The 24,428-nt window shown below is 38.4% G+C and overlaps 2 protein-coding genes across 3 annotated transcripts in view; both read right to left on the bottom strand.

Annotated features, from left to right (window-relative positions):
- Positions 1-188: 188 nt before the first annotated feature.
- On the bottom strand, positions 189-9,739 carry zbtb32 (zinc finger and BTB domain containing 32). Of its 2 annotated transcripts, none has more exons than XM_079692401.1 (5): positions 9,663-9,739; positions 5,714-6,772; positions 4,734-4,861; positions 2,789-2,956; positions 189-1,520 (listed from the first exon to the last, which is right to left on the bottom strand). In XM_079692401.1, the coding sequence occupies exons 2-5, from the start codon at positions 6,739-6,741 to the stop codon at positions 1,291-1,293; spliced, it is 1,554 nt and encodes a 517-aa protein (XP_079548527.1). In that variant the 5' UTR covers positions 6,742-6,772; positions 9,663-9,739; the 3' UTR covers positions 189-1,290. The 2 variants fall into 2 exon arrangements, with proteins under 2 accessions (XP_079548527.1, XP_079548528.1); XM_079692402.1 differs by having other exon boundaries at positions 4,734-4,843.
- A 4,253-nt stretch (positions 9,740-13,992) lies between these two features.
- Positions 13,993-24,428, bottom strand: part of aplp1 (amyloid beta (A4) precursor-like protein 1) — a 31,993-nt gene continuing 21,557 nt past the window's right edge. The window contains 14 exon segments of the mRNA XM_079692384.1: positions 13,993-16,991; positions 17,799-17,942; positions 18,025-18,090; positions 18,228-18,301; positions 18,417-18,437; positions 18,562-18,729; positions 18,839-18,938; positions 19,335-19,463; positions 19,599-19,757; positions 19,868-19,942; positions 21,174-21,301; positions 22,687-22,997; positions 23,082-23,275; positions 23,765-23,877. Coding sequence (XP_079548510.1) covers positions 16,890-16,991; positions 17,799-17,942; positions 18,025-18,090; positions 18,228-18,301; positions 18,417-18,437; positions 18,562-18,729; positions 18,839-18,938; positions 19,335-19,463; positions 19,599-19,757; positions 19,868-19,942; positions 21,174-21,301; positions 22,687-22,997; positions 23,082-23,275; positions 23,765-23,877 — 1,784 coding nt within the window. The 3' untranslated portion in view covers positions 13,993-16,889.

Below are 24,428 nucleotides of genomic sequence, written 5' to 3'. Positions count from 1 at the left end.
GAGTTATTATACAATTCAAAGTCAATCAGTGTCAAATTGATATACAAAAATATTACTGATTTTAAATTATGTATAAACACATTTTAAATTGTCAAAAGAATATGTGAATATCTAAGAAAAGATTACATCATTAAAATGTTCATCTACATGCATTTTATTACAAATAAAACAACAAAGGATTGCCAATATGGCTGTTATGTGTAAGCTTGTTTATTTGAAGCATAGTCTAAAACAAGCAATGAAAGGTGCTTTACAAATCAAAGGAATTATTATTATTATTAAAACATGGTATATTCATCCATTAAAGCCTTTAAATGGAAATATAGGTGAGTGTTTATTTATTTTCTACCCCATACATATTAATATAATACTGTACACATAATAATAATAACAGCTTTCAGCGGCTCAGCCCTTCTGAAAACTCCTTCTTTGAAGACATGGTTTCATAAATATGCTACGAGGACTTCTGGAATATTTTCAGTCACATAACTGGTGTGATGTTTGTCAAGATGTATGGCAGGTAGTATTGACCTATATTGTTGCCAGCAACATGTGTATTCGGCAGCCCCACATTAGTGACTGATGATTAAATAAAACTACTAATGAAAGATACAAAAAATGAGAAAGTGCCAGACTTCAAAGGTGTTATGCAATACAGATATATTATTTTAATCTGGGTCAACAAATGTAGTCTACTTAAATCTTCCATTATTTAATGAAACAAATATATATTTTTCCAGCTGCATACACAATACCTCAGCCACTTCTCAACCTGGTGATTCATTTGTGAGCAGTGCTACAGCAAACAATCACCTTTTTTTTTACAGTGGTTGTCCTCATGAGGGAGCTATAAACCTAGGTCCAACTTACAAAAGTTTACACAAGCGTCCAATAAATATGAAAGTAAGAGGGAAGCCTGCATCATTTGACGAGGAGGGGCTGCTGATGTGACTTTAATGCACGTAAAGGACCTAAAGTATCATGGTAAACACTTCCAGTACCTTTGCAGACTTGCTATTGGAAATTAGTGCAGCATCTCTGTTCTATGATGGTGAACGTCAATACAAAGCAGTTTCAGTTTGTATAGAAGTTATTGCAACACCTGGGAGAGCCCCAATTTCTGCCTCACGTATTGTTAACTTGTGGTAAGTGCTGTCAAAGGACCTTGTTGGTTTTTAAAACGAACAAATGCTTAGCGGCTTTTATTAAAAAGTAATGATAGCACATTGGAGGCAACACCTTAAGCTACACGAATGAGAACTTTGTGAAGAAGTGTTTGTGTTGCGAGGCTCAGATATGTGAGTTGTACAGGTAGGTGCTGTTGATGCTCCAGTCAGGAGGGAAGTCCTGCACGGCGTGGCTCTTGACGTGTCTTTGCATGGAGACCAGGCTATTACAGAACTCCAGACACACCGTGCACTGGTAGGGTGTGGCCCCCCCGTGAGTCCGCAGGTGCTTGATCATGGCCGAGTAGTCCCGTGAGCGCTGACCACAGAGACGACACTCGAAGGGTTTCTCTCCTTGAAGTAGATAGAGGAGAGGTGAGGGGGGTAAGGAAGACAGAGAAAAGAAGTGTGCTCATATGATGGGTAGCTTTAGACATTGACATTTTATTTGTTGCCAGTTTCTACCATTTGTTGATTTGTTTGATATGTTGCTATTATCCCTTGAATGCATATATATATATATTTTTTTTTATCAATTCAACTGGGTAAATTTTTAACAAATGCTCCAGATATTCATTAACTTGGTAATGCACCACTGCATGTAATCACCCTTAATCCAAGACTGTATGTAGTTGTAAAAAAAACACAATATTTATGAATACTTATCAATAACATAGCAACATAAAGGCTCAACAGAGAATCTTTTGAAAGCAGCAGCTTCCAAAGAGACAGCCATTTTTTGGCTATATGATAAATCTTAGGGAGGCGTTTGGTGCAGTGGATTGAGCGTTGGTGATCAGATCAGTGGAGTTCAGGTTCAAACCCCACTGCAGTCAGCATGTCGTTGTGTCCCTGGGCAAGACACTTCACCCCAAATTGCTCCTATGGGGGTTGCCCACAGTATTGAGTATGTAAGTCACTTTGGATAAAAGCGTCTAACAAGTGACATGTCATCTTTTAGTTGAAGAACAAGCTAACATTTAAAATGGACCACCAGGTTCCTCTTGATAAAATATTTCAGGATTAGATTGATCTTATCGTCTTTTATATATCTTCTCTTGAAAATAAGGCGTACATTTTGGAGGTGTACATTAAGCTGCACGTGGTCCAGCATGTTTCAACCAATTTACTTTTTGACCAATTTACAGCAAGTCATTTAAGGTCATTGCAAGGGCAACCTTTGAATTGCATCTAACCACACAAATAATCACAACGGCTTTAAAAGCAGTATAAGCTGACATGATGTTCACTATTGATAGATTTTCTATTCAGCGCAAGTTTCAGGTCTGCAAGTTTCGAGTTCCTGTTAGGTGTGTTTCATTGTATTTGAATGAGTGGAAATCATCTCCAGCCATTAAGTGGCTCAAAAACCTGAAAAAAATCAGCAATGGTTTGTAGCAAATTGGCTAAAATTGGCTAAATTGCTTGAATGGTCCTTTCAACTAAAACTAACTAAAACTAAAACTTAAACTTTTCTCTGATCAGTTTTGACACTATGAGCAATCCTACTATTGTTAGTTTTCATTAGTTTAAAGTTATACATGTAACTCACAGTTTAAAGTTATTTCTGCTAAGGTATTATTATTATTAATCTCGCACTGCGGATTAAGCAGTGTGCTTACCGGTGTGAACTCTATGGTGTGTGTCCAGTTGGTGCTTCAGACTAAACTTCTTTGGGCAGTGTTGGCACTGGTAGGGTTTTTCTCCTCTGTGTTCTTGTTGATGGGATTGTGGTTCGTGCTGCACCACATCTCCTCTCCCACAGACACGACACCCTGCACAGGCCTCACCTGTGAAAACAACAGGATGAAGTAAAACAGGTCACGGTTTGAACATTGCGGTGGGCAGTGAGGGTCCCGACTGTTCATGGAAAAACACAATAAATACACAAACCTTCCTGTAAAAGTGTTGAAGATTATGATATGGACCTCGATGTGTGAGTTCAATAGTGCTATGATGAAATTAAACTTGTTTTTTCAGTTTTGTTTTTTTTGTTTTTTTTGTTTTTTGCTCTTGTGATAACATTTATTGTCATACTTTAGTCCTTATAGACAAACGCAATGAGATTTGAAGAACACATACAGTACATGTAACTGACCAATTACTTGAAACCAAAAAATTTGAGAACTGAATGATAATTCTATTGAGAATGATTTGAAAAGCGATTTGTTCCTCTTTATAATATTTTATATTTAATATGTTTTTTTGTTGTTTTTTTTTTGTCGTGAAAAAGACATTTCGTGATCGCCTTGGGCTCTGGATTTATTTCCCCCCCAAAAAATGCCAATTTCCCCTTGCTTCTTAAATTGACAGCAGAAGTCACATTTAGGATTGACTTTTGCACATTCCTTGAAATGATAGCAATTTTCATAACAACAATTTATTAAAAAAGCTTCTTGCAAATGCTTTGGAATAATATGTTTATCCGATTCACAGAATTGAATCACTTTTGACAGGCATAAGTCTTTTTCTGGTCAGCATCCTGTTGCAAGACATACATTCAGTTTGTAAACGCTTACTTTCCTGTCACGCTGAACACATGTATCCCCTGCATTCTGCATACGTGTTGTCTTTTTAAGAAGATAAAGGTGTGATTTTGAGGTAATAGGAGCAAAACAAACTGGGCCTCCTACTTTACACAGGATGCTGAAATATGGAGGGGGTGTACTGTAGATGAAGAGTAAACCACAACAATTGAACACTCACCACTCTAAACAAAGCCTGCTGAGACCTGTTGTCATTAGCACGCTTCCTGTCCAATATTTCTCTTCTCACTTTCAAAAACCTATAAAGATAATGCTTTTTATATTGCCCTATTAACATACAGTTCTATCATTTTAGGGGAAAACAAATGACTGTGAAACACAGCCACACTATATGCAGGTACTAAAATGATTTTATCCGTACTTCTTGTTCAGTTTTTGTATTTTTACTTTAAAACAAAACATTTTTTTTAATTAAATATATTTTCAATCATAGCTTGAGTAAAATTACTGGTATCCTTGTTATCCCACTGCTTAATTAGAGTAGGTAGAAAGCACATTTGTATCTCAGCTAATCTTTTAAGTATGAACATAATGTTCCACATAAAAGATCTCACTCGGCTTAATTGTACAACATTAACTTTCCTACTCGCATAATGCTTGTAAGAAGAAAGAGAAACTGTTGGTTTTACAAATTCCTTATTGGTATTAAAGTGACTCACTTAATTATAGTTAATCAATATGTATAATTTTTGTTTGGTATAACTCAAACCACTGTTGCATGGCAGTGCATACTGTACTGCATATCTAGCTGTATCTAGTAACCACACTCCTGCTCCTGCTGCACCATGCTCTCGAAACCACAACTCTCTTTATCACTTTCCATTGCGTAGCAACGTATCTGGAGTCTGCCGAGGTTAAGGGTCACGACAAGAACTGTCTTACAATCGGTCAAATTGATAAGCTCTACACAGGATGAGCCCTGCTACAGCCCTGACCGTACTGAATAGTAATACTGGTATGCTCAACGTGTTGTAATCATTCAGAAGAACCATTTTTCTGTTAAAAAAGCTTGTATTTTTACCCGATGGTGTGGAGGCTGGCTCCCGCTGCGTTGGATTATCATGGAGGGTGCTACAGCAGCGTTGGCAGTCTTTAACTCTCTCTCTGCTGGCTTTGGGTACCTCATGGTAACTGTGGAAAATAAATGTTCTGTTGTAAAAAATAAATGAAATGTTGCTTTTAACAATAATAATAATAAATATAAATGCAAGATGTATTCACTAAGTAAAAGCCATTACAAAAAAAGATGTCGGTGCTGATATTTTACAACATGTGTTATCACAGATTGCATCTTTTGAACCCCCTTTCCTTCCTCTTCATCCTCAACCACAAGATATTTATAGCGCTCATGCAGTAAAAGCTCTTTTAACTTTGATATAATGTGAGACTAGAAGGAACAGGAAAATAAAGAGGCAATGAAGAACAGCTATTTACTGAAAAAAAATAAATGTTTTGAACAAATTATTGTGGTACAGACGGAGCCATTCAAAGCACTGAAACTCTTTTTCAGTGGGTGGAAAATCTTGAATTCTGCAAAGGAGGGGAAAAATGTAGGGGCCTCCCCTTTACACACTATTTAGTTACACAATGTGGAACACTGTACACAATGCACAGACATGAAAAAGGTAGTAAATCACCAACAAACTAAGTGGTTTTCACACTAGTATCTCTAGTATCACAACAGCGGCAGCAGTACATTCATTGAGAATTAGAACAAAGTTCGCTATGTGATTAATCTAAAAAACTGAACGTGATTTGTAAAAAAGAAAAAAAAAACTTTGAATGAAGTACTGGCAGTTAAGGGTTAACTGGTGAAACTGCTCTAGTTGGAAAGTGCAGGAGGCTCGAACACACACGACTGCAGTGAGTCAGGTACAGCAGTTGTCGCAAAGGAACAATTGAGCAAATTAGGGGATTTCAATGTCTGAGAGGAATAATAGGGAGACAATGACTGAAAAAAACAAAACTGAATTTTCCAAAACTATGCCCTAACTGACTTACCTCCTCTCACCGGTGTGACTGGTCCCAGTAAATGATCTCTGGCTGGTTTTTTTTCTTTTCAAGAGGCCTTGCTTGATTATGCTCCCCACTCCTGAAGGCCGAGCGTAGAGGTTGTGTGTATAACTTGGATGAAAGCTTGAGTAGCCCATTACAGAACTGTGAACAGGGGTTTGGAAATGAGCTCCGAGTAGGGGGAACATGTGGGGGGAGGAGAGGGGGAACGGGTATGCAATTGAGGATGGGCTCTGGGACTGAAGGGGGTGAGCTGCGATTAAACTTGAATAATTCCCTGCGATCCGCCTCAGGGTGCTCACAGAGCTCCACATGTTTGGAGGGAATGTCCATGGAGAGGAGAGTGTGGCGCTGCTACTGGCAGGCCTGGTGACACGCTCTCTGTTAGGGGATGATTCTAACACGGGGGGGCGTTTGAGCTTCTTGTTTTGGGGTGGCAGACTGTTGGGGCTCTTATCAGGATCACAGGGCGAGAGGTTCTCCATGACAATGCAATCGTTTGCCTCCTCCTCTGGGGAAGAAGTCTCTTGGAGTTTCTCCTCCTCAACTGGACTTGATGATTGCTTTTGGCCGTTCTTCTCTGCACTTTCATCTTGCTCCTTCTCTTTGAAACATGGGATTTCTCTTCTGTCAACCTCCACTTCTCTGTAGTTGAGTTTTCCCAGCTGCTTCAGGCACTGGTCCTCCAGCAGCTGCATCTCCAACAGCTGAGCAGCTCTAAGCAGCAGATGCAGGTCCCCCTCAGTCACCTCCAGGGTCTGTGTGTAGGTGAAGTCCAGAACTTGCTGGAAGGTGCGGGGGGAGAAATACTCCAGAGTGCAGTGGGCTGAGCTGTCTGTGGCTGCCTGGGTTAGCTGCTGCGCTAGTTTTCTGCTAGCACAAGCCAGTACTAGCCGATGAGCCTTAAATATGTGACTCTTTACTGAGATGATGACATCACAGAGGGATCCTGAGCGACGTAAGGCATCTGCCTCCTGCAGGAAGTGGAAGTATTGGGTGTTGTTGATGCGGATCATTTCTGAAGGCTGTAGAAGTATTATAAAATGTCTGAGAAAAAAAAAAAGACAAAGGAACAAAAGATCATAAGGATCCCACCAGATTGTGATCATACTGACATTTCTAGAAATACTAATTTTTACGTAGAAAAATCTTCAGATCAACAGCAGGGATTGGTTTGAAAGATAATGTGTTTATCTGCAGTTCTTTCCATGCTTTCCAGACAGCGTTACCTATAGTGAAAGTTGAGGGGGCAGAATGTAGCCTACCAGGTTTGATTTCATAATTGTTTTACATTGCAATGAGTTGTTGTGACAGTCAATTTGATTGTCAACTGCCTTGCAAAACAGTTTATACAAAAGTTATAAATATGTTAATGGATTAATTGAAAATAAAAATGTTTGACTGTGTTTCTATACACCGATTTAATGTATATGTATAGGTGTGTATGTACGTGCACATGTATGTGTGTATGTATATGTATGTTGATATGTATGCATATATAGTTGTATGTGTATATGTGGGAATGTCTGTGTACGTACATGGCTGTGTATGTATGTATGTATGTCCGTGTGGTTGTTGATTGGTATATGTATGTATGTATGTATGTATGTATGTATGTATGTATGTATGTATGTATGTATGTATGTATGTATGTATGTATGTATGTATGTATGTATGTATGTATGTATGTATATATATATATATATGTGTGTGTGTGTGTGTGTGTGTGTGTGTGTGTGTGTGTGTGTGTGTGTGTGTGTGTGTGTGTGTGTGTGTGTGTGTGTGTGTGTGTGTGTGTGTTTAAGTAGATGCATGAGTGTATGTGTAGATATTTGTCATTTCAAACAAACGTACTTTTTCATTTTTGGGTCTCTAAAAATATATGATTTGCAAAACTATACCCTTAATATAATGTGACCCCAAATAAATAAAAAACAAAAATTAAATAAAAATGAATACCTTAACAACTAGTAGAATTCTAATAATATTATTTTAGAAGACTGAAATACGCTGAAGAAGCTTTCTTAATCAAGACAGTGAATGATATTTTGTCTGAATGTCTGGCTGAAGTTTGAAATGTACTCCCTTTGTACTCGTTTTGTCAAAGCTTTGATATTCAGCGCTCACATACACACTCTAAAGCCACAAAGCCCGAACAGTATATGAAACCATGACTAATGACTGTACACACGGGTAAACATGAGAGTCAACAACAATAACTGTATTAGGTTGACTGTATTTTAAAAGATGAAGGTATTTTAAAATGATAAACATACAATTCAAGTGCACTGCAGGGGTGGAATAGGTAAATATGCATTTATGTAAAAGAGATATTTGGAATTTCAAACCTAAAACTGAGAGTAAATGAATGAAAAACGCTACAGCCGTTCGTCAAAACTACCGGATGTCTGTGAAGAAGTCGTCTCCACATCATCTCCTTCTGAACTCTATGATAAACCTATATGATAATACAGTGTGTGGTCGATTTTTGCAGCGGCGTTCACATCTACTGTTAACTATTACAGTGTGGATTTTCAGCAACCCCATTCTGTCCTCTGATGGTGAATGTAAATAGAAAGTAAATGTAAAACGCGATGACACTTGTCTCATCATTACTGGAAATGTTTTAAGTGTGTATGCCTTTGTACCCTCTCCAAATTTCAGTGACTCCTCAATAATTAGTTATTACTTAGATTAAGTGAATTTGATAAGGTTCAGCCGGCAAGCTTTATGTTTTTATTTAGTTTTTATGTATTCTATATAAAAATAATTGCAGTTACACAATGTGTAATGTGGAGGGCACCGTGCTGACAGCAAGTAGGGATATTATCATGCAATGTAAACACGCATCAGCTCAGTGAAGCCTACTGTATCGCCTGCGTACACGAATATAAAACGGTGTAATTAACCACTACCGAAAGGCATGCGCTGCATATATCTCATACAACAGACCTTATATTCTAATGCCTAGTTAAAATGTATTCTGTCCAATTGACATTTTCCTGAATTAATATGAATTTCCTTTCACATAATAAGAATATTTAAAAAAGTAAAAATAATGATACAAATAATAAAACTGTAACATTATTGTTATTATTGAAGTGAATAGCGTATAATAATTTAGTGAACAATTCATTATTTAATCGTAACAATGATGCTATTATTTGTACAGTGGTGTTATTGGTCCTAGAAGCAGCACTGTGAGGAGAGTTATTTTGTATTTAGGATGTTTAATATGTTCAATGTAACTTCAGTTAACGTTATTTTATGTTAAAGAGCATTTTCAGGAACTTTAAAGCAGGGAAATGTGTTGTTGTAATATAAACACCTTTTATTCTCTGGGATTTTCTCTCTTCATTTACAGAGACAGCTCCGAAATGCTTGTCTTTTAGTGGATTGCCATTCCATTCACTTTAATTTAAACTGATTGCACTTTCAAATATCTACACACATTTATGTCATACACCTGAAATGTACTATTTATAGAAATTAAGTGGTGTCTTTCATGTTATTTCTACATTTTGTAATACACCGGCTTGTGCAATAACAAAATTCCCCTTGATGCTTTTCAAATCTTTATTGCACTGTGCAGAGTTGTGACATAGTTTAGGTCTTCATGCTCCCTGCTGTCACACTATCTCAATGCTTACAAGGTGGAAAACCTTGCATGCATATGTCAGATCTACACATCCTTCGACAGGACATGAACGTACAGCTAGCCTCTCCACAGCTCAAGTGTAAAGGACCCAAAGTCACAAGGGAGATGCCTGAACTTAAAGCCTCAGCAGAAGTTCACAAGTGACACAAAAGTTGTATTAACAGTACATCTTGAAATACATTTAAATAGAGCAAAGATGAGCAGAGCAAAGTGTTTCTTGTTGTGGTTTCAAGCATCAAATACTTAAAAAGCAGCAAGCAGTGTGAGTGAGACACTTACCCGGTTCTTAGTGAATATTCTCCCTGGAGAATAAGGAGCTACCTCGCATCATGACTGTGAAGTGACATTTCTGTCTGGGTACAGGTTTTGGTGAGGGACAGGTTGGTTTCCTCCTTTGACGTTACAGTCCCTCCTCTTCAGATGATCTCTCTCCCTTATTGGTGCATTGATCATGGTGCAAAAAGGATTTTTTGCTGATAAAAGGTGGTGACTGTCTTTGAAGTAAAGCAGTTATTTGAATTATTTCCTATTGCTGTTTTGCTTAAAGTATAGATGCAGATTTACAATTCATTATGTATTTGTTGTACAGGGTAAACCACAAATCAAACAAAAGTGAAAATATATAAAGGTTACACATTTTAAAGGACTGAGAACGATTTTCTTTCAACCAAAACATTTCCTGATAAAGAAACAAGTAAGGCAGTTAGAGTGATATGTGCATGCCCTTGATGCTGTTTACCTTGATATGCTGTACAGTACATGGTTTCCTCCCCTTCAGCATCACTTTCTGGTCAATACATTAATAGGATGTTCTGTGCTGAGACAAACACCACTTCAAAGTCCTTGATCTGTGACAGGAAACCTACAAACAACAGATAAAAGCCCGCTATTACTGGTATGCAGGGCTAGGCCTGAAACCAGCACTCTTGAAATATAAATATATTCTCTGTGTTTCGATGTAGTGATCCTCTCCGATGTTTGTGTTAAAAAATGTACATAAATAGGTCAACTGTAGAGCTGGTCAGTTAAGCGGACCTTGATAGTTTAGTACATTATGACTTCTTTTGTGTGCCTTTTAAAGCCTCATCTGACCATGATTAATAATCAGGCAGTCAAGATTACATATTTCTTAAACAATATAATCATGCATTCACAAAAGTCTATTATATTTGTATACATTGTTTGTTTGTTGTTCATTATACATTATTATTATTATTATTATTATTATATTTAACCTAGTTTTACTTGTCTCTCTTATAATCAACATTTGAAATGCAATCATTTTTGGGCCCTAATTTGTGGCTATTCATAGAATATTTTGGAAAATCTGCAAAATGTATTATATAATTCAGCTGACAGATATATTTTACATGTAGCTGGCTAACATACTGTATGTAACAATGAATCTAACACCTAAAGAGCCATAGGTGGAGATCAAAACAGCTGAAAAAGAGTGAATGTTGGCTGCAGTGTTGGATATAGTAATTAAAGCAGTGCATGTTGTATTGAAGTTCTTCTGTCAAGAGTGGCCAAAAGGTTAACCCAGTATGGAACAGTAATGAGAAGGCAGCAGACGATTATGGGACTTTAAGGCACACAAGACCAAAAGTGGAGGATGGAGGAGAGGAAAGAAAAAAGACCTATATAGCGAGAGAAGCATTGCGTACAATTGTGCTTGAAAAATGTTAATAAACTGAAACAAAAAACGATGTAACAAACACAGTTGGCCAAAAGTAATGTATGGTAAGTTGCAATTCGGGAGCAGACGGACATATTGCTGATGCAAGCCCATGTAATATAACATGGCAAAAGCCCTTTGAAGTCACGTCTGGTATGAATTGAAATGCAGTAAATGATAGAAAGATAGAGTGGGTTTTTGTGGTCAAATCCTATTGTTCTTGGTCAAAATACTGAAAATTGATGACTTTATATGAATTATGAATAAAGACGGTAACAATAATGAATAATTACCTGATTATCATGATTTGTATCGTATGAGGAATTATCTCTTTGATTCAGATGGTTCTGTCTGCTTACATTTCACATATGAGATCATTCAGGTAGAGATCGGTGTCATCTGCATAACTTTTTAGTGTAGTTTTAGAGAATAAAAAAAATCTAAACCCAGTTAGAACATCTAGGTGCTATCAGACATGTAACAAGTGTTGCCAAGTGTCTAGTTTACGTATCATTGTGGTTTTGGCTGTTTGAAAATAGGCTGCTGGATTCTTTAACTTTAGTTTCGCAGCCATTGCCGCTAGCTTTTACCTTGGATTGTTTAAATGTAGTTTGTGGGTGTAGAAGAAGAAAAGAAAATCAAGGTCCATACCAGATGAACAGTGTACAGGTGTCATTACAGATGATATGTGACATCAAATTACATGTGAATGTGCTTGGCTAGAGACGGCCTTCATTGATTAACTTCATACAATTCCATATGGTAAAAGCCTACTAAGTAATGTAATTTTGTCGAATTAAATTTGGCATGCTGTGAAGACGGGAAGTACTTTTCACAGTCATGGGATTGTCTTCTGTGCTTTACCTTATGAAGCTCAACGTAAAGGAACATATCTGGCTTCCGGAGAGACTTTGAAGAACACCACAAGCCTTATCTGAGTGAGAAATTAATTTGGAATATGTAGCACTTAAACACACAACACATCCTTTCCTTTGTCACCCACATGGTCAAGTGTGTATAGTGTTAAACACAAGGTGGTTTCCATCTAGTAGTTCGGTAGTGTAGTGATCAGAGGTTTGACAGGTTGGTTAAGGTCACATCTCTTTACATAGACTTTTTTTTTTTCAAATGTATCATTACGTCGTAAATCCATTTTCAGTGCATATGCTTTTTTAATATCTACACATCTTCTTTTTTTTTTAAGTAAAATGTTGACCAGTAAGAAATCAAGTATAAACTGATTTTGGTATGAATGCTCTGTACATGTATAGCACGCAAGCTTTAGTTCCTCTGCTCTGTTATGCACCTGCTAAATGTCACTTACCATCTGTAAAAGTTCCATCCTTGTGTGTATATGTGCACACATTAAGTATGTGCTGACATTTGGAGGGACTACTGTGCATTTGTTTGCCTGTGTGAACAGTTATTGCCAAGTATTGCTCTAACCGCTGGACAGTCTGATCTCATCGATTCCTCTAAGAGAAATTAGCATTATACCAACACTTAAATGTCATCTGTAGCTATATGTGAAGGAGACAGCCAGAGCTGATGCAAAGGGCTTCACCTTCCAGTAATATCAAGACTGTCAGTCCCCCCACACCACACTCCTCAGCACCTGCTATCCCCTCACTGTCAGTTTAACAATCACCATCAGACGTAGCACCAATGCTGACTCACTGAGGTGTCTAACTGTGTGGGGTATATGAGGTAAATGCTAGTCTGTGCGCATTCTGCAATAGCGTGTACTTCAGCCCACACACATCTTATATGATGTTAATGTTATTTATGTTTTATTCATTTACTGAGCAACCTTTTGATCTACCTACTAAACGTTTTAATGTCTGCAAACTGAGGGGTTTCATATTGTTTTTATTTTTGAATGAATCAAAGTGTTCCTGAACTAAACAAAACACACACTCACTGTGATGTGATAAAGGTCGTGTTAATATGAGTCGTCTTACATTACCACAGTGGCGGTATGTAAGCAATCGACTTCAGAGGAACCACTACCAAGATGACTGATGTGCGCCTGATGCCTCAAGGCCAAACTGTCACTGTACAGCCAGAGCCTTTTCACAGTAATCTGGGTAAGCAGGACTACCCGTTAGTGTTGTGGTTTGGAAGAAGTGAAGCTGTGCAGGGCTCGGGGCTGGGGTTGGCGCTTCTTTGTAAATTGTGGGTGAAGGAAGTGTGTGGCCTTCCCTGCCCACGCTTGTGACTGTAACATGAATTGGTGCTTGGGAACTGTTTCAAAGCAGCTAATTAGTTAGTTTAACAGAGGGCTTGATATGTATTGATGCTTCTCACAGCATCACGTATAGGAATATGATTAGATTAAAGCAGTCACTTTCTTAAAAATGAAAGGAAATGAACCTCCAAAGCTACAGTATATAATTTCTCAGTGCACTACATTAAGTTGTAAGGAACACACTCATGTTGCAATGATCGAAGATGATCATGGGTGATTAAAAGTGTATGTTGTTGCTCAGTCTTCTCCCTACAGTAACATTGTTGATAGTTATATCCACAAAAGTTTAAACAATGGGGCCTATACACAATATGATCCAAGTAAATTTTTTAATGCTTTAACATAATTTTTGTCATCACACCTTGTGCACCAGGACACAAATTACATTTATGTTGTATTAAAGACCAAACAAGTATGTTCTTATTGTACTTTAGGTTTCTTTTCCTAAGAATTCAGCTGGGGATTTGCACATTTCTTTTCCAGTATGAGTTAGTCATACAGTCTTCCCCCTGCTAGATTGTGTTTTTTTGTGGTTCATTACATGATGATCAATCTTCACTCACCTACATGTTGCCTGTGAAATGTATAACTGACATAAGTTTCCTTATCTCATGACCACGGTGTCAGACTTTTTAGAGAGAGAAAATGTGAATGTGAAAAGCAATTCAATAAGCACAGACACATTTATGGGTCATTCATTTTTATTACACTATTCATTTTTCTCGACCAGTTTTAATTTCTCAGATTGCTTGCAAATACAGTTACACAACAGAGAACATTTTGCCAAATAGAAATATCTGTCTGCTGATTTGTGGAGCATGTCTTTGGTTAAAGATCTGAATGAAAATGAAGAACAGCTCTCTCTATGGTGCTATCAACATCCCAAGAATCAATGCGTTATAATTTAAATCAGAGAGACAGGATCAATGTCTAACATTTAGCAACCTTTACACAAATTGAGTAATTTGGTTCTACTTGTGCTTAGCGCCTCTCCTTGTCAATTAGGCAGAGGTCATATGTCTATCTGTATTTCACATTTCTGAACGTTATAAACTTGTCAATATTTTCTTAAACAAGCTTTTAAATTTACATTACAGGTGAAAAGCATGACCCATGATCCAACTGATTATTACATAGAAATAAAAAATACAGAATAATTACATCCAAAACACAGCATTGTAAAAGGCAATAATGCAGCAATTAAAATCTCAATAACATTGTTTATATTTCGTCGGGAAGTAAGGGGACAGACAAACAAAGAAGTCTAGAGTTTGACAGAGGATGTACATACAAATGTGTTTTGATTAACTACAGTATACACCATTCTAAGTCTGCTAAATGCTGGTAAGAAACCTTCAGTGGTTTGGGAAACATAGGCAAGCTTATTCTCATCTATGGTTTCAGTAGTATCATTACAAGATCAAATGACTTAAAACTGTGAACATACAACGTTTTCATTCACTAACGTAGCTGTACAAATTATACAAGGGCTATGACTTGTCTTCACCTGTCATATCTCAACCGCAACCTGCAATTAACCTGACCAAAGAGCGAGAGATTAATGCTAAGCAAACCATTACTCTGATAGTCCAACTAATTTTGCTTATTTCAAAAGCAGACTTTACACAAAAAACAACCTATAAGTAAACTACTTTTCCCCTGAATGGACAAGATTTTCAGGTTTTAAAAGTAAAATGTTGACCAGTAAGAAATAAAGTATAAACTGATTTTGGTATGAATTATCTCTTCTATAGGATTGTTAAAGACTGATGGAAAAAAAGCAATGTTCCTTAACCAAGTCGGTTTGAATGAAGTGACTAAAGGAAATTCAACCTGACACACTAAGCGGTTAACAATCAGCCAGAAAAAAGGGTCAGTCCCTTTTTTTACTTACCTATACAGGGTACTATGTTGATCATAAATATGACGAACTACAATGAGTCATTCAGTGAAAAGCTATTTAAGAAGAGAGTAACTTAAATATAGCATCTATAGAGTACTAACATTCAATGTTGTTGAATCCAAATAAGTCAAACTGGGAGATTGAAACTACCATGCCTAAATGTGGTGTTTTTTTAAAATTTATTACACACAATGACACTTCACATTACTATAGCTGTGGCCTCTTTACACTTCGCTGCTCTGTACATGTATAGCACGCAAGCTCTAGTTCCTCTGTTCTGTTACGCACCTGCTAAATGTGAAAATGATCAGGCTGCTACAGAAAGTGTTGAAGAGCATCGGGCATCTTTCTGTTGGATGTGTTCAACTTCACTACTGCTAAAAACGTCTACTAGGGGAATGATGCATTACTGAAAATATGATGGAAACTCAAACTTCTACCTTAAATACATTCAGAAAGAAGTTACTTTGTCGTTGTCTTGTGCTGGTTTTTACAACAGTCCGTTTTCAATCAGCCATGTTAGGAAAAATGATTCTCCTTCTCGTAACAGCACAATTTACTTTTTTTTATGTATTATTCCATTACATCGATGCAAATTAATCATAGAAATGTTTACATCTAGTAGTATGTATTTCTTACGTTATTTACAGTGTTAATTTTGTACGGTGACATTTCCGACTTCTCAAAAGCAATGACAAGAACAACACAAATAAATACAGCAGTATCATACACCAAGTTGTCATGCTTTCATTAAAATAACGGACTTCTGATTATTCTGTTTTACAGTTCTTTAGGCAGCAGTACAAATAAATCAAAATCATTCACTGACTAAATTATCTAAATGGAATATTTGGTATATTTTGCCAAATATTTTCTAATACGTTTGAGGGTAGATCCTCAGAGTTAAAAAAAAAACATGACTTTTTTTGAACCACCAGCACATAGTTCTGTATCGACTAGTGTGGTCTTTTTGGCCTTTTATGTTTTGAAATTAAAGCCTTAATGTCTCACACATTCAAAGTAAGAACCTCCAAGTCCTCATTTAACGTTCATTTCGTTTGTTCATTCAATGTTATAGTAGCTCATGGATAGTTTGACAATTAGCTTAGTAAATGCCCCAATATCACTGAGTGAGTTTCAAATTTAGAATCAAACCATAACTTGATTAGGCTGTCACTCACACACAGATACATTATATCTAACTGTGGTACATTTTTAACAAAAGGGACTACTACTGAAAAATAAAAAGGTCTACTATAAAGCATTATGCACCGTTCAACTTCAGTTTCTAGTGAGGAGCAGTAGGTCAAGTCATGCCACTGGGATGGTTTTCCTGTCTATGAGGTGAGTGTATTTGAGGATTATGAAACGCTAATGTGTCACTGCTAATGGAAATCCTCAGACTCTAATGAGGAGGGGTATCAGATTACAATAGGTGATGTGAGTTTCTATCATATCTCATTATTCACATTCTAGCATTGATGATAGCTTGTTGTTGGTCATTTACAAAGGGTTTGGGACGTACCCTGTACTTGTTCAGATACTTTGTTAGCAACGCATCAAAAATCCGTCAAAGGGAGTGTGTGTAGCTGGCACACCACTGTAAGGAAGAGTGGGGGGGAGGGGTGGGACAAAACAAGTGGTCAGGCATGACTTGTTGTTGATAACCCCAGTACCTCAGTTCATCTGTTCAAAGAATTTGTAGGTAGGGTTTTCATAGCCATGGTTTTGCATTTTGTTGAGCTGTCGTTCTTCTGGTGTCAGCATGGGGTCGACCTGCTGCGAGACAGACGAAAGCTCCAATTATTACACACTAAAGACACATTCACAAGCACGGAGCACACCTTCAACTGAGATGTGAGTACTTTCAATACAATGATTTAGTTAACATTTGTAGGATGACTGCTGCAGTTTGCGGAGACTTCTCGAAAAATAATCTATAGTTTGCATTCTGGGAAATGGGCTTATTGGTTTACGTGAGTTAGATTAAAAGTATAATACCACTGTCCTATCTGTATTGAGCTGTAGATAGCAGTTGGTTAGCTTAGCTTAAAATAAACACTGAAAACATGGGAAAACCGCCAGCCTAAGTCTGTCTGCAGTTTGGAAAGTCGGCCTTCGAGCAATCTTGTTTGTTTAATCTGTAAAACATTTAAGTGTAAACCACAATTTGCAACATTCCGAAAAATGTTAACCTTTGAACAGAACAAGTTTAGCTATTTCCCACATTTGTGAAAGATAAAAAGCTACAGCTGCTGGCTACATTATGTGAGTTTGGATTTAATATTAACATCCAAATCTTGCAAAGAAAGAACATATGGATATTTCTTAAAATATCAAACTGTCCCTTTACCCTAAAGGATCTTACAGTATTTACATATTCAAGCACATTGGAAGGTGATTTATGGAAGCAAAATGATAGCTTGAAGGTGGGAAATACATCTAAAAACCTTTGTGGTGCTTTAGACAGTGCTGTGGAAGGAAATAATGACATATATATATCTATAAAAACATTTTTGCTAAACTATAAAGTGCAAGACCACAGATGTGGTTCTCTAAGAGCTTTTGGCCTATCTAGGATCGTACCTCTACGATGCCATGACTGATTGTGCCGTATGGCTTCCTGCGCACCAGCAGCAAGCTGATTACCATCACCATGGCGATTGCCACGGCCACCACGAGCAACCCAACCATCGCGCCACGATTAAACGTCTCCAAAGCATCGGGTTGCTTTGGAAAGAAAACAAAGAGCAGTTAGACATGAAATGAGCCATTCTGAATGACATTACGATGCTCATGCTCTTAGCCTCACCAGTTCATCTCTCTCGATCTCAGGAGGCTTGTTGACTACCTGCTTGAGCTCCACAGAGGTGTTGATCTAAAATGACAGGGAATTAGGGGAAACATTAAAAAAAACACATACAAAAATTACAGAAAGCACAATTAAATAATAAAAAAAAACGATTATTCAACTGGGCTAGGTTTATATCATAGATTCTCAGATAATTTTCTTACTTTTTCCTCATATTCATATGTGGGGCCTCTCTCAGATGTGGTATAATCATATTCTTCTACTGGAGACACTAAGGCTGACAGGAGACAACATTTTATAAAAACATGTAACTGTAAGCAAAAGTCATTATTTACACTACAATCATTGTAAACAGGAACACATCATGCTTTAATGACACTGAATCGGCTCACCTTTCTTGTTAGGCTGCACTTCTTTGGAGAAAAAAAGAAGGAAAATAGCATTAACAACAGCAGGCTGTGAGAGGTTTTTACATGCCACTCCCACCATTAAGGCAGACTTGTATCTGTTGAATATGATAACTATGTGGATGTATACCAATGCGGGGAGGATAAGGCCTGTTCTGGAAGGCTCTCTCCTCTTCCTCCTCGTCATCCTTTTCCTCCTCGCTCTCGGCCGGCAGAAGCTCCTCGGTGGTGCGGGTCTCAGAGAAGGAGGTGGTCATGAGCTCACTGATGTCTCCTCTTTCTGCCTTGACCAGCTCCTCTATAGGTCATACATAAAGAAACAATCCATCAGAACCGATATGTTACAACAGGAAATATAAAAAAAACAAGGCAGCCTGCAGATTTATAAAAACAGTAGCGTCGCTTACGTATATCATCGTGAAGCTCCTCAGCCAAGTTAGGATCCTTGTACAGCAGAGCAAGACTCTGGTTCATCCTCTCTTCAATGACATGGAGATGTGTGTACACCTGCAAAATATAATTATGCTTAGTTTTTTACGAAGTAAGGGCCAACAAAGCTCAATCAAAGAAGTCAAACCGGTCTTTGCTGTGAAAAGAGAAGCAGTGATTCGCTCCTTAAATGAATGAAAAATGAAAACCCAGATAAATGTTCTACGTGTCTAGTCTGCGTTTGAAGTCTGCACGGACTGACTTTGATCTGATTTCAATGAAAAGAAGATTGGTAGCCGTTTCACGTTTCATGTGGATTCAGTTCTTATTAACTTATCTGTGACGCGTACTAACTTTTCAGCACACAGTGTTCTGTACTTTTCATGGCCAGCAGGAGACAGCCCCGCTTTTAAAAAAAAGTGTGTGCCAAAAGCCTCTAGGGGGCAAATACCTCATGCACTCTCAGACACACACCTGGAATTTCATCTGCTCAGCCTTCTGGGGGTCGACAGCCACAATATGCTGGTAATGTCTGAGTGTGTGTCTGCGGTCCTTCTGCTCTGCTGCCATGTATCGCTTAAGAGCCTGCAGCACACGCTCTGGCTGGAAGACAGAGGGGGCAGAGTGAGGAAATGCCAGACTGTTAGATAACGGCACACAGAAAGGATTTAAAGCACATATGTAATTGAGCCAGGTTTAACTCTATCTATTCTTCTTTGCACTCCATGATGGGCGTACCTGAGGGGGGTCCGACTGTACGGCAGTAAGGTAGTTCTCCAGGGCCAGGCGGCGGTTGTTGTTGAGTATGGCCTCCACTCTGACCAGATGAGTCTCCACCAGTCTCTGCCTCTCTCCAGCGACCTGCTCCTCCAGCGTCTGCAGCACAGACTGGAAGTGCTGGTAGAGGAAACATAGATGCAAGGATAACTAAAAGGGGCTCTATAACCACATGAGTATTTCAACTATGGGATGAATCCTATCGAGTTTGAAAAACAATGTCTGCTTACCTCATTCAGGGCCTGTCGCTCTAACCGAGGCAGATTCTTTGACTGGTTGTCGGCCTCGGCCCATTCCTTCATGATCTGAGGAGTTAAATATACTGTGTAAATAGCACACTGATAAAAAGTACATTTGGCATAAAACATGTTTAAGTTGTCACATCACATAAAGTGCATAAAGAGCAACAGTGCAACTCTCCCTTTTAACTTATGCACATGTAAACACAATATCACCGATTTAGAAATGAATTGGTTTTAAAATCTTTGGATGTCTGGCTAAAAATCAAATGTCAACAATTTAGGAAATATACTAATTCACAGGCTGTTCCCTGAAGAAAGCCAGGCAATAGTTGTCATACCATATTTAATCACCTCAAAAGGAAATGCTGGCAGTTGTAAGGAATGTTTGACATTTAGAGACAAAACAGACGCAGTCGTTTTCTGACTTACTAAGTTGTCCTTTTTTATATAAAAGGCTAGTTACGAAAGAACAGTAAAGCTAAATCATAACTGTGCATCTTTAAAGACATGCTCTTATCAAACTGTTGAGCAAAATGGCCTGACAGTGATAAAAAGATGGTATTTGTGGTAAAACCACAAATCAAAAATACAATCTCTAACTTGTACAGCTCCTGTCTTGAGAATGTAAGCGTGTGTACTTGTTTGTAAGATAAGCACGTGCAAAAACACATTCAGATGCGAAGTGTGATAAACTTCCATCATGTGTTGTGTAAAAACAACAAATACTGCAAAGTATACATTTTAAATTCTTTGTATTTATAATAATGTTAACTCCTGGAGAGTCTTGTTTTGCACTGAACATATACCCATTGGCATTTTAAAAGGATGAATTACACTTAAGCACTAGCTCACGACAGGCCGTGGCATATGCTCATTATATCGCAGCTAAGGGGCGTGGTTCAGCCCGACGCAAAGCTTTTTGCTTTTCAGCCCAACTGTATACTGTTTTTCTCAGACGTGGAGGGATACTGACTTGTTGTGAAAAGTAACTTACTATTCTACCTGTGGTATACGCTCAGTATATCACAGCTAAGAACCAATCAGATTGCTTGATTTGACTTGTCCGTTTTATAAATGTGATTATATTCATATAATACATACAAGGTCACACTGACCAGCTTTTTTTGTTTGGGCATATTTGAATTCTAAATGTTTCTTGTCTTTATCTGCTGTCCTGATAGCACATAAAACATGTTGAGGATTAGATGAGAAAATGAGAGCAATAGAACAGCCAGTCTCAGTCCGACCAGCCAGCCAACAACCATTAGCCTCTTCTCTGCCGTGTGAAAGTCACCTCATTGATGCGCTTCATTCTGCGTTCCTCCAGGTCTGTTTTGGCACGCAGGAAGTTGGCATGCTCCGTGTCATCCACTGGCTTCTCAAAATAAACATCAACGCCATCTGTGGGCCTGGGTGTTGTCACTAGTTAGGAGAGACAGAAAACAGAGGTTATTACCGTCACACAGACTGCAAAAGCCAGAGGGCAATTATCCTGTTATTAAAAGAACTGCCTCGGTCAAAATGTGACAGGGAAGGCAATTTTACACTCCAATTTAAGGAAGGGGATACATTCAACAAACCACAATAGAAAACTACATTGGATTTTGTTCTGGAAAGATGAATCAATTTCTCAATTTATGAATTACTTTAGAATCCCTAACATTTAGGAGATCGCTGATCCCATTCTGCTTGTTGTGTCTGGATTTTGAATAAGCGGGAAATCAACATTATTTTAAATGCGAGTACAACAGCTCCTATCATCAAATTGTATCCAAACCAATGGAATAAGACTTTAGTTAAACTGAAGTAGTTACAGCGCACAAATGGATCATTTAATTGTTTCAATTGTTTCCCACACATACAGTGAGTAATATCATGGTTTCCATCCTGAGTTTGTTCTAAGTAGTTTATATGTTTGGTGGTCAGCTGCTCCATTTGCTGCGCACATGAGAAAGAGCCCTGCTGAGGCCTGGAGGTTGCTGAGTGGGTGGAAGTGTGATATGCTTAAGATCTACATGACACACACACACAAGTGGTGAGGACAGCGGTCAGTGAAGACTGTTGAGAAATATTCAGTATTCTATTCAGTATAGACAGAGAGACTTATTTGCATTTCTCCAGCATGCCCATCTTCATCCATGCACCTCACACATACGGGGTTCAATACACACACCCCATATGAAAACTGATAGTTTCACTTCACTACTATAGGTTACAGCCGAGGAGATGTGCCGAGCATCATAAGGGTTTATATCAATATTACTATTCTTATCATACTCCTTATCTGTTCAGTTCTTTATTGAAACTCTTACAGGTTCTTTTTTGCATCTATATAATTGCTTTTCATATAGATTTTAAATAGAAATAAATGAGGTTTCTTGAGCAGCAAAAGTAATTCCTTTCACTATATAAAATAAATAGTATTCCTGGAAACAGAGTACTGTGGGCAAAGCAGCAGAAATAACTATTTTTGAAATGTTTATGCTCGTTGGACATGTGTATTGACAAAGTAATGGCTTTTTATTTCAGCCCAGCACCAGCAATGAGAGCAGAGTAGATACTTCAGTGTGATAATAAATTAAACAAAACGATTAAAGATTATCGATAATGAACTGGTTACATTTGGAGCATATCAATACTTGGGTTTATAATAATTGAGCCCCGGGGACACCGTTTAACCTGGTTTCCGTACCCATCCCTATTCAAGAGTGATGCTGTCATCAACAGTTTTTAGATCTTTGATGTTTGTTCTTATCTACAGCTACTAAACACCCTTTGCATGCCAAGCAAACATGAGGGACACTCACAGCTCTCTTCCTTCATCAGAGGTGCAGAGGTGGTGGGCTTCTGGCTTTTCTCATAGAAGAAAGAGTCCATGTAGTCAGATGTTTGGTAGGGTCCTGAGTCAATTGAGTATTCATACTCTTCTGGGCCTTTCACAGCTATTGCCTCTTCGTCCTCCTCCTCTTCCGCCTCTTCCTCATCAACTTCGTCTTCCTCGTCTTCCTCCTCCTCCTCGTCTTCCTCCTCCACCACTTCATCATCCTCCTCTTCCATATCGGCTTCGTCTGCATCAGTGTCAGGAGAGGGGCTGGGAGTGGGGGCTGTCACTTTGGTTCTGTGGAAAGCCAGACAGTCATTACTTTGACAGCCTGTAACGCACATCTCTCAGCCTCCTAAATGTCAAGCTGAATGATCTTACACAGAATTGAGTTTTCCATTGGTCTGGGACGTGAATGTCTGAGGAGCAGCGGGGACGTCTCTCTCCTCCATCTCTGCTTTGCCGTTGGAACTCCCTCGGCCTGGGCAGCACACATACTCCACTCCTCGGAAATTATCTCTACATGGCAACAGCATCCCATAGCTGTGGAGCTCCAGATTGTCTGCAGTGCATTCCTGATTGTTGAAATACTTTGTGTTAAAAGTTACAACAAATAAAGCAAAATGTAAATATAATGAGAGATAATTCTGAGTTTCTTCTTTCTGAATATGAAATGTTGACAGGAGGTGATGTGAGGGATTGTTACAGCTTGAACTCAGCCATCATTCTGCTCTTTCAAAAACACCTCCGGTAGGCGTACTGATGATGTGACGTGATGCACGACAAACCACAGAGCAGATGTGTCTAGTCTGGACTGCTGTTTCTGTTTTGGCCACAGAAATGTTTCTTTGGTGTCACTGGGTTGTTCAAGATTCAAGGCTTTTATTGTAATTCGTACATAGCTACAGTGTAGTTATGTCGAACAAAATCTTAGGTAACAGGCTCCTCCAACAGTGCAACACAATAAAACATGTGTATGTGATTACCCTGCTGTTTTAATGTGGCTTGGAAACTTTTATCATCTTTGTAGATATTTGCTTTACATCTCTATTTGCTCTTCTCACCTCCTTAGCGATGCTGTGCCAGTACATGTAGCTCTTGCAGGCATCCATCTGCTCCTGGTGGAGGAAACGGCATCGGTCGGGCACCAGCAGGGCCTCGCTCACATACTCGCCCCCTGCAGAGTGGAGAAAGGGCTAGTTGAGTGTACCATGATTTTAAATAGTGGGACTATTTTAAAGTGGACCTATTATGCTACATTGGAAAAATATATTGTAGGGCCATACCTATACAAAACATGTCTGTGAAGTTTTTTGCTTAAAATACTAAACAGTTCACCCATTGTAGCCATGCCTCATACTGCTCAAACACCTCTTTTGCAGCCCTGATAGAGAAACGCGGATTTTGGGTCCTTAGCTTGAAAAAAGCAAAAAGAAGAGGCGGAGCTAATGCCTGATCAGAATTCTACCGGAGATAATGTTAAATTTGGTTGTGATAAAACGCCATCCTGTTTAAACCACGTCAAGGATTATTTTTGAAATAGTATGGAGCTCAAATGCTTTTTCTCTTGCAGGTTTATCACAAGGTAAGTTCCTTTTTTTATTTCCTGCTTTTTAAAACACATGTGCTCCACAGTACAGGTTAGCTCTGAGTGCTAGCGTTAGTTACGTCCAAAACACGTCAGGCATTGTTTCTGATAGCAACTCTCTGTGGGTCCAGTGCCGATTT

This window comes from Notothenia rossii (genome assembly GCF_949606895.1).
Source record: "Notothenia rossii genome assembly, chromosome: 7".
In the NCBI taxonomy this organism is placed as follows: Eukaryota; Metazoa; Chordata; class Actinopteri; order Perciformes; family Nototheniidae; genus Notothenia; species Notothenia rossii.
The sequence above is the reverse complement of the archived record's forward strand: the minus strand, read 5'-3'. Positions and strand labels throughout refer to the sequence as shown.